The 10,837-nt window shown below is 41.4% G+C and overlaps 1 protein-coding gene across 2 annotated transcripts; it reads left to right on the forward strand.

Moving 5' to 3' along the window:
- The first annotated feature begins 3,792 nt into the window (after positions 1-3,792).
- LOC118578662 (olfactory receptor 2A5-like) lies at positions 3,793-8,228 on the forward strand. 2 transcript variants are annotated; one of them, XM_036179801.1, is made up of 2 exons: positions 3,793-3,803; positions 7,301-8,228. In XM_036179801.1, the coding sequence occupies exons 1-2, from the start codon at positions 3,793-3,795 to the stop codon at positions 8,226-8,228; spliced, it is 939 nt and encodes a 312-aa protein (XP_036035694.1). The 2 variants fall into 2 exon arrangements, with proteins under 2 accessions (XP_036035694.1, XP_036035692.1); XM_036179799.1 differs by lacking the exon at positions 3,793-3,803 and having other exon boundaries at positions 7,281-8,228.
- The last annotated feature ends 2,609 nt before the right edge of the window (positions 8,229-10,837 follow it).

Genomic DNA, 10,837 nt, shown 5'->3' on the forward strand with positions numbered 1-10,837 from the left:
AGAATAAATCTAAGTTTTGAACACTTAATTTTATAAAACAAATAAAATCATAGCTAAAAATAGAGGTATGTTATGGTAACCTAACAGTAGAAGATTTCAGTTTTCTATTCTTGTAAGTGAATACATCACCTGAATGAAAAAAAATAACAAGGTAACAGAGTTAAACGACACTGTAGATCAAATGGACTTAAAGAACATTGACAAAATTGTCTTTCCAAAGGCTGTAAAATGCACATTGAACTTTTTCCAAAATAGATAAAATCCTAGACCACAAAGCAAGTCTTAAAAATGAACTAACTAAATAAATAAATACTCTTCTCTCTATTTTATAATCACAGTAGAATGAAATCAGAAGTCCATGGTTGTAAGATATACTCTAGAAATTATATAATTCATGGAGATTGTACAACATACTTTTGGATGAACAGTGGGCATTGTGGAAGTCAGAAGGGATTTTCTAAAAAATTCCTTGTTATAAATGAAAATGAAAACACAGCATACAAAACTTTTGTGTCACAACAAGAGCAGTATTAAGAAAGTTTATGGCAATAAGCACCTATTTCAAGCAAACAGATTTCAAATGAACAGCCTAATAATACATCCCAAAGTGTCAGAAAATAAAAAAAGCTAACACCCCCATGTGATGGGTATTGTGTTCCCTGAAATATTGTGTGTTCCCCGAAATAAACATATCTGGGGGCAGAGAACAGACAGCCACTAGAACAGAGCCAGAAATGGTGGCTAGAAAATGGGAAGAGTAAACCATAACAGAAGTTGGGTGGTGGTGGTACACACCTTTAATCCCAGCACTTGAGAGGCAGAGCTAGCCAGATCTCTGAGTTCAAGGCCACTTTAGAAACAGCTAAGCATGGTGACCCACGCCTTTAATCCCAGGGAGTGGGGGCAGAAAGAAAAAGGTATATAAAGCGTGAGGACCAGGAACTAGGAAGAAAAAGCATGTAGTTAGTTAAGCTTTGGAGCAACACAGTTCAGCTCAGATTCATGTGGAGGAGGACTCAGAAGCTTCCAGCCTGAGGAAACAGGATCACCTGAGGAACTAGCAAGGTGAGATAGCTGTGGCTTGTTCTGCTTCTCTGATCTTCCAGCATTCACCCCAATAACTGGCCTCAGGTTTGAGTTTTATTAATAAGAACTTTTAAGATTCCTACTACACCCCCAAATTAACATATGTAAATGGGAAGAGACAGAGGAAAGCTTGAAACCATCTCAGCCCACAGTAAGGCATATCAATAAGGAGAGAAGTGAGAAAAGTTACATCATAGTATCAGGATGCATGATTCCTATGTCTCATTCTGCTTGCATTCTGCTTCTGTAATTATTTCGGGAATCTGACCCTCAGTTTCCCCACCTCTAAGGTATGATTTGGGGAATCAATATTTAGTTCCAGCATTCTTTTTCTGTGGAGGGCCTAAATATGCCAGAAGAGTAACTAAAAATTGGGTCCTGGTGTTAGCTCCCTTGCAGTCCTTTCCTCCAGGTGCCAAAATGGAGACTTGAGTACAAGGACCAGTTCCTACATCCTCCTTGCGTTTCCTTTGGGATGCATTTATCCTTTCTCTGTATGATGATTGTACCTATTTGGAATCTTCTTCTGAGTAATGGGATCCCTCAGGACTGGAAGGCCCTTGAGATAATACTGGGATCCAACTTGGCTGCAGCCATAGGGCCTCTTTGATTCCTGATACCCATGAGCCTCATTAATACAACAGTCAGGTATCTTCAAGGGAGCTGCTGAGACTCAGTAGCTTTGGAGAGTGGCTGAAGTAGGGCCCTCTTCCAGCCTAATACTTGGATTCTGGAACTGTCTAAGGTAGTTGCAAGACATGGATATGAAGCAGGGGTGTACACTGCACCTGGAATCAGGAAGGGAAGATAGGTAAGGAGCTTGAGGGATAAGATAAGCCCCTGAGAAGGCAACTCCCACCAGTTCACTACAAGCCATTGCTCCAACACTGTGATGCATCAGGATGGCACTGGAATAGCAGAGTCCATTAAACAAAGGTCTTTGGAGATGGCAGAGGTGGATTTTGTCTCTCAGTAGCTGTGCACCATCAGGCAAGTTACTCTCTGCCTCATTCCCCTTTTCTAGACCTTCAGAATAAAAAGAACTTGTAATGATAAACTAACATAATAGTGATAAATACTATTTTAGACACTCTGTTGCAGTCGCCACATTAAGCCAGTTTCCATGTAATGCTTTAGTTAATTATTATCAACACCCTTTGAGATGAGTTCTGACTTCTAGATGAGGAGGGAAACACAAGGAATTTAGATACTTTGTCCCAGGCCAATCTGCTAATTGTCAATCAGCACTGCACCCAAGCTTGTTCTACTGCCCATGCTCTTAATGATATCCTGGTTTTGATATAAGGTAACCAGGTCATGCTTGAGGAAATGTTGCTTCTGTCCTTGTCTATCCACCACCTTAATTCCATCTCACTAATATTGAAGGAGAAGCTCATCTGGAAAAGATAAAAACTATCATCATGTTCATGATAAATTTCTCCAATAGCCAGGGCGAGAACTCTGGTTGTGTTGATAGCTGACAACCTGGTAAAGATCCTCCAGCTGATGAGGCAACCACTGGACAAGATGTCCATCATTGTAGATAACTCACTATTTTAGCATGGGCATAATTACATAGTCATCTGTCTAAGAATTATTATCCATGTCCATGCTACATGCTAAGAATTAGAGACAGATGAGAGAGATGAGAATTTTCACATTTAAGGAACTCTACAGGTCAGGTCAAGGTGTGTCAGCATGGCTATGAGCAGTAACGGAAGTGCCTTCAAAGATCCAACCAGAGGACAGAGGAAGAAACAGCGTGGGAATCATGAAAGACTTCCATAATTAGAATTTTACCAAGAGAAAGAAACAGGGAAGAGTTACTCATTCAACATGATGAGTAACCAAACAATAGCAGTAACAATAACTGATGTTCAATGCTATAGTGTCACAAAAACCCAAAAACTCGGTCAGTATTCATGAGACCTTCAAAGTATGTACTATTATCCTAGTTTTGTGAGTGCTGAGACAGGGGCTAATGACTTTCTCTAGTTTGTGCTGTTGATAAATAGTAGACTTTAACTCAAATATAATTTTCTTTTACCTCAGAGCCTCTACTGCCTTCTTGATATATACTGTACTACAGCTTTGTGAAGTAGGCCCAGTTGAGAATGGTCTCATGAAATGAGAAGGTCTCTCTTGAGTGGCAGCAGAAAACCTTCCCTGTGTTAAATTGCAGGTGCATGAATTGGAGATTGTTTTGGGAAACCAGTGGGTACTGCTTAACTGATGGACCTGTTTACTTAGTTTTGGTAGGTAGACTTTGTGGTGATATTGTGTTCCCCAAAACATTGTTCACCCGGATAAATTTATCTGGGATCAGAGAATGGAACAGCCACTAGACAGACATAGAGGTCAGAAAATGGTGGCACTCACACCTTTAATCCTAGCATTCCAGAGGCAGAATTCCCTCTGGATCTCTGAGTTCAAGGCCACATTAGAAACAGCCAGGCATGATGACACATGCCTTTAATCCCAAGAAGTGAGCCTTTAATCCCAGGGAGTAATGGTAGAAAGTAGAAAGATATATAAGGTGTGAAGACCAGAAACTAGCAGCATTTGGCTGGTTAAGCATTTGGCTGGTTAAGCATTTGGCTGGTTAAGCATTCAGGCTTTTGAGCAGCAGTTCAGCTGAGGTCCATTTGGATGAGGACTCAGAGGCTTCCAGTCTGAGAAAACGAGATCAGCTGAGGAACTGTCGAGATGAGGAAGCTGTGGCTTGTTCTGCTTCTCTGATCTTCCAGCATTCACCCCAATAACTGGCCTCAGGTTTGATTTTATTAATAAGACTCTTTAAGATTCATGCTACAAGACTTGGTGATTTAGTGGGGGTGATTATGGAGAATGGACTAAGTGGTTAGAGCCAGACTCCACTTGGACCCCACCCCCCCCCCCAAAGCTGTAGAAATGCAAGAGGAAGCCCCTGAAGGTCAGCCTTCCATCTCACCCCATAGGAATTGAACTTCAGAACCAAGGACAGCACTGCCAAGCCCCACAAAGCAGCCTATTCAACATACAAACTCCTTCTATGTGCCAGGCATTGTCCTAGAATCTGCTACTATTCAATGTGATACACGACACATCAAGAGAAGAAAAGCTCCTGTATTCGTGCAAGGGAAATTGAAAAAGTACTTAAAATTATGTATTACATTAGAAAGCACTATGAAGAGAGGCAAATAGGAGGTAGGGATGGAGAGGATGAGATGCTCCCGTTTTGAAAAGGGTGGTCAGGAAGGAATTAGACATTCTCTGAGAAGACCACACTTGAGCAAACACTTGTAGGAAGTGAGAGTGTGAGCCACAGAAAGATAACCACTAGCAGAGGACACAGAATTCTAAAAAAAGTGCAGAAACAGAAGTATTCTTTGAGTGAGGAACAGCAAAAGGGTATGTGGCTGGAGTATACAGAGTCGTGAGAGGTAGGAAGAGAGGACAAGGAAGTGTTGAGTGATCTTGAAGCCTTCAAAGGACTTTGGCCTTTCCTAGTGACTCAAGAAGCCACTACAGGGCTAGCAAGATAGCTTAGAGCTTGCTGCTAAGCTGCCCACTCAAGTTTGACCCCCTGGCCCACTTTGTGGAAAGTGAAAGCTAACTCCTGTACATTTTCTACTGATCTTCACAGGTATACTGTGGTGTATATGTGACCACACATAAATGTGCACACACACACACACACACACACACACACACACACACACACAGAGACAGAGACAGAGACAGAGACAGACAGAGACAGAGAGACAGGGAGTCAGAGAGACAGGGAGACAGAGAGACAGAGAGACAGAGACAGAGACAGACAGAGTGAGTAATATTTTTTAAAAGAAGCCACTATAGAGGTGGTGGCTGTTACTTTAAGTCAGCATCTCATTCTACAGCTCAGGTTGGTTCTGAATCATGCCTGCCTCTGCCTCCCAAGTGCTGGGACTGCAGGTGTGTGTCACCCCAACCAGCTTCACTGGAGTATTTTAATAGAGGATTTACATGATGACCTTTTTAAAATGCTCATTCTAAATAACTGGATGGAGAGAGGACTGTGGGGAAAGAAGAGGAAACATGGGAGTATTTAGGAGATGCTGCAAAACTCCTGGAAGGAAAAGATAACAATTTAGGTAATGGTGGATATGGTAAACATGGTGGATATGGTGAGAAGTGATCTTTTCTTTCTCATATTTGAAAGGCAACTAACAATATTTTCTGATGTATTGCATGTGAATTGTGCAAGAAAGAGAATGTTTGAAAGATCTTGGGTCTCTTTTTTCACTTTAGTCCCCTCCAGGGATGAAATCACCACTTACCAAGTGGAAAAAGATGGTAAGAACAGTTCTGCAGAGGGCACTGGGAGTCTGGGTTAGAAAATGTCAGATACAACTTGCTCACTGCACATCCCAGGGGAGTTGATAGTAAGAAATCAGCTGGATCAATGGATCTAGATGAATCTACATTTCAGCTTGATCAGCATCAAAAGTCTGAGTTGTTAGCAGTTGAGTGTGGATTCGAATCCAGATCCCATTGCCCCCTGTTCTATAACATCTGGCCTCTAACACAAACACTACAATCATCTCCATCTTCATTTTAGGCTGAATTCTGCCCATGGTTTTATGGGATGTGATTTTAACCTAAGTTGAAAATAATCTGCTCTTTACTTTCTGTGCAGAATCTCAGATACTGTAATCCTGATCCAAAGTTTGAGAATTTTATATGAGAAAAAAAAACCCCTTCATTTTCCAATGTGAAATACATGCTTTCTGTCCTCTATCACTGACTAGGCAGGTTATGTTTCCCACACAATGACATCTAAAGTAAGTATGCATTGTATTTGGCACCTTTGCTAAACTCTTTGTGAAAATGGATGATATGGGGGACAACCTTGAACTTCACATGGTGAAAACATAGGACTTGGAGTTTGGTTCCTGGCTCTACCACATCCCAGGTTTTAACTCTCTCATTCTTTGTAAAGGAAAAAAGCGGTTCTGACCTCAGTAGGTTGTGGTGGAAATCAGATTTAACATCAAGTGAAGCCTTTATTTTCACAGTAATTCTTGATAAATGGCCATTTCCCTTTTCAGGACCTAGAAAAGTATTCGGAATCCCCAGGTAGTGGCATTTTGTAGCAGGCATTTAAGAACCAGCAAAGGGACACAGATCGAAAGACTGGTCAGGAATATCCTCTGTCGCTAGGCTGCCAAACTCAGATTGAGAATTGAGTCCATGTTAAAGTGAAGATCCATCTGCACTCACCCCTCACCTCTCCTGTGAGAGACAGAGATGTGAAACTCCTCACTGCTGATTAAGAACAGTGTCCAGACTCACAGCAATTCCATTCCCAAGTCCGTGTCTTTTGTCTTTTTGGGAAATGTTAGAAGACAGAACTCTTCTCTGGCTTTCATAATTAGAGTCCCAGTGGTTATCATTGTGTGTTAATTTATTCTGGACAGTTGTACCTGGCAGGAAGGCTTGGGAAGGTAGGATGAGGGGGCAAAGCTTCTAAAGGAATAAAAGTGGGGATTGTTTGCTTTGTTTTGTTTCATTTGTAAAGTATCAGGGAAACTTTATTCAAAAGCAAATTGACAAGGAATGCAGATCAGAAATAAATACAATGCCACTCTTGACAGAGGGCCACACTCAAGGGTACTCAAGGAAGGCCACAGTGTTTTTTCCTGAAAGTGTGTGACATGTGGGTTCTGTACAAAATCAGAGAGGAAGAAGGGAGAGGGATAAGCTGGGTGCTGTAGTCATGATTTTTCCTTTTTCTTACTTTCCTAGGCTTTAAAAAAAACTTGTTTAAAAACATTGCCTCTTGTAGTCTTGAAATAATGGCATTATGGAACAGCAGGCATGTCTAGCCTCCTCAGTTTGATTGCTTTATAGTGTGTGTGTGTGTGTGTGTGTGTGTGTGTGTGTGTGTGTGTGTGTGTGTGTTTTCTTCTAAGTAATATTTCTGTTCCATACAGCTTCTCACAGAACCTTGGTTTTTATCAGAGATAGTTAATTGGACAACCTAAAAAGTCCTTAATGAAATTTCTACTAAGTAACTAGAGCTAGGCAAGGCCAATTTGGATAGACTACTCTCAGGACATGAGAAGGTGGGCATTTTACTTTCAAATCTCCATGTGTGGATTTCACATAGCATTCTACCATGGAGATTGCAAACACTCAGTTATATGTCCTCTTCTCTCCTCAGAAGGAAGGTCATGCACAATCGAGGCTGGAGAAATCACAGCTCTGTAACTGAGTTTATCCTTTTGGGCTTCTCCAGAAACCCCAGAACCAATTGGATCCTTTTCTTCCTCTTCCTCTTCCTCTACTTATTTACAGTCCTGGGCAATGGGCTCATTGTTACCCTGATTAGGATAGATGCTCGTCTACACACACCCATGTACTTCTTCCTCAGTGTCCTCTCCCTGCTGGACCTCAGCTATGCTACCACAACAGTGCCCCAGATGTTGGCAATTCTAGTAAGCAAGAATAAGACCATCTCTTACACTGGGTGTGTAATCCAGATGTACATTTTCTTGACACTAGGCATCACTGAGACCTGGATTTTTGCAGCTATGGCCTATGACAGATATGTTGCTATATGTTATCCACTCCATTATGGAGTCAAGATGAGCCAAACCCTGTGCATAATGCTGGTGGCCAGCTCTGCCCTTTGTGGTCTCATCTGTGCCCTTGTCTACACAGTCTTTGCAATGAATCTTCCCTACTGTGGCCCCAATGAGATCAACCACTTCTTTTGTGAAATCCCCGCTGTCTTGAAGTTGGCCTGTGCAGACACATCCCTCAATGACCAAGTGGACTTCATCCTGGGTTTCATCTTGCTTTTGATACCATTATCCCTCATCCTAGCCTCATACGTTCGTATCTTCATAGCCATTCTGAGGATCCGTTCCACTCAAGGGCAGCTGAAGGCCTTCTCCACCTGTGCTTCACACATCACTGTGGTTACCATGTTCTGTATTCCATGCATGATCATGTACATGCGACCTGGTTCAGAAGCCTCCCCAGAAGATGACAAGAAGTTGGCCTTGTTCTATAATGTCATTTCTGCCTTTCTTAACCCTATTATTTACAGCCTCCGGAACAAGGATGTGAAGAGGGCTTTTCTCAAGTTAATTGGAAGGGGTGAGGACACTCAGTAGGCCATGGAGCAAGGCTGTCTGCAGCACCTCTGGTCCCTTGTGTTTGCCACCCACAGTTTTGCTGAAGTTCTTGGAGTAAATGAGAGAGGATTCTCAGGATGAGGGAAACACAAGAAAAAACTTTTCACATCAATTTGCTAATGAATAGGAAAAGACTCAAAGAATCGTGCCCAAGATCTAGCCATTTCATTGACCTTCTATGGCTTTGGAAAAGTCACATGGGTTTGGAACAGTCACCTAATTTCTTTGGGATTTAATTTTCAGTTGTCAATTGTGTTTGGTAATATGCATTATGTCCAAATGATACTAACATTACATTTGTGTAACAGTCAATCAATGCTTTATTTTTTCTTTCTTTTTGTGGTGGTTTTCATATCCTCCTTCTCCTTTTCCTTCTCCCCCTTCTCCTCCTCCTCCTCCTTCCCCTCTTCATCCTCTTTTTCTTGAGTGGGGTCTCACTACATTGCCTAGGCTGGTTTTGAATTCATGTGATTAAGTAATTAGATTCCTGGATATCTGGAAATACAGATGTGTTCACCATGCCTGACTGATAAGTAATTATTATTTTAATTCACTTGTTAACTCTAGAGGTGTGTTATATCTCCTTTGTACAAATAAAGACACTAAAACACTAAATAATTTTCTGGAAATATTAATCAGTAATAATTGACTAATAAATAATCAAGCTAGAAAGTGACATAGCTGGAGTTTGAACTCAGGGACTAGTTCCAAGGCCCAGGTTCTTATGTATTACACGATGTAACTCTGAAACATCCAAGAGAAAATCTGAGGCTTAGCTGAGACAATGAATGGCTATGACTGAGGCAAGATAAAAAGACTTAAGAGTATTACTCTAGCTGGGCATGGCGGTGCACACCTTTAATCCCAGCACTCTGGAGGCAGAGGTAGGTGGATCTCTGTGCATTTGAGGCCAGCCTGGTCTACACAGAGAGTTCAAGTACAGCCAGAATTATATGATGAGACCTTGTCTCAAAAAAAGAAAAAGATTCTTATCCTCAGGTAATAACACCAGGGCCAGATCCCTGGAGTCTAGTGCTACACTGAGAAACCAGCCCTTCCTCGCCAGAGTTCTGCAGCCCAAGCTAATAGGTTATGCAGTGAAACAGCGATGTCTCAGTCCATGTTTCTTGGTAGGAGGTGTTCCTCCTTGGTCCATCCTTCTGTTTTGAGTTGATCAGCTCTGCTCTCAGACCTTCCCTTTTATGGGCCTCTTTCCCATTTCATTGTGTCTGCTCCAGTTGTGGCTTCCAGGCACACAGACTTTTGCTTACAAAGGAAGTATTTGGATTCAACAACTGATTTTCCCTTCAATTTTCTCTGCTGCCAGAGACAGTGGAAGGACCCTGGGCTTTGACCTTGGCTCAATTTATTGAGATCTAAAGAAAAATGAACCACACTCTCTAGAATCCAGTCCTCTTCTGACTCAAATGGGGATGGTGACATGTTCCATTGGCTGTACTAGAAAATTGTTTTAGACCTTGGATAGGAAGAGGGCTTTGCATTTAAGTAATGATGTGCGTGACCACTCCAGAGCATTCAACTATCAACAAAAGCTTGGGTTTCTCAACCTCGGATGTGAAGAACAGATTCATTGTCCAGCCAGGTGTTATGGGGACAGTCATGGTAGCAATTGCACATACAGTCATGCTAGAGAGAGGGGGGGGGGATGATTTTAATGGGGCACACTCGTAACATCAGCTGCCACATTATTTAGGAACCAAACCACTACTGATGTTTCAAATCAATTAAAATTTCTATCAATAGCTGGAGAAATGGCTCAGTGGTTTAGAACACTTGCTGCTTTTGCAGAGGATCCAGGTTCAATTTCCAGTACCCACATGGTGGCTCACGACTATCTGTAACTCCAGTTTCAGGGGATCTGATGCCCTCTCTTGGCCACTGAGGACACCAAGTAGGCACCAAGAGAACAAACATGCATGAGAGCAAAACATTCACACAGACAAAATAAAATTAATAAACCTTTTCTGTATTGGATTTTTTATCATTCTAGTTTAAGGCAAATTATTAAAATGCTTAGCAAAAAGTAATACAAGCAAATCTTTTAAATTAAGCATTCTTCACATAAACACAAGATCAAATTAAAAACATCCCTGCTGCTTTTAACTGCTTTGAAATAAGTTTTGGTTTTTTTTTTTTTTTTTGGTGTGCTTTTTATTGTTTTTGGTTTTTGTTCTGTCTTATTTGATTTTATTTGTTTGTTTTGACTTTTTTGAGAGAGAAGTAACATGAAATGGAATGGGTAGGAGTTGGATGCGGTGAAAGAATAGGATCAGAATAGATTGTATAGTTTTTTAAAATAATTAAAAAAATAAGAAAAAATTAAAAAAATTGTCTGTAGGCCAAGAATGGCTGAAATGTTACAAAAGACCAATAAATGCTAACAGTGTGCTTTGCTCGTTAGCTGTTTCCTCCAGAATAGAAAGCAATTGTGGCTTACACTTCTGCTAATAGCCCCCAAGCACGAAAGAACACAGCTCTGGGGTGATGTGGGACTGCAGAGGGAGTCTCCAGGGTGGGCTTAGTGCCTGAAGGACTCAGCCTCCAAGGGGGACAGCCCTGGGTTTTCT

Source organism: Onychomys torridus, chromosome 2 (assembly GCF_903995425.1).
Source record: "Onychomys torridus chromosome 2, mOncTor1.1, whole genome shotgun sequence".
Lineage (NCBI taxonomy): Eukaryota > Metazoa > Chordata > Mammalia > Rodentia > Cricetidae > Onychomys > Onychomys torridus.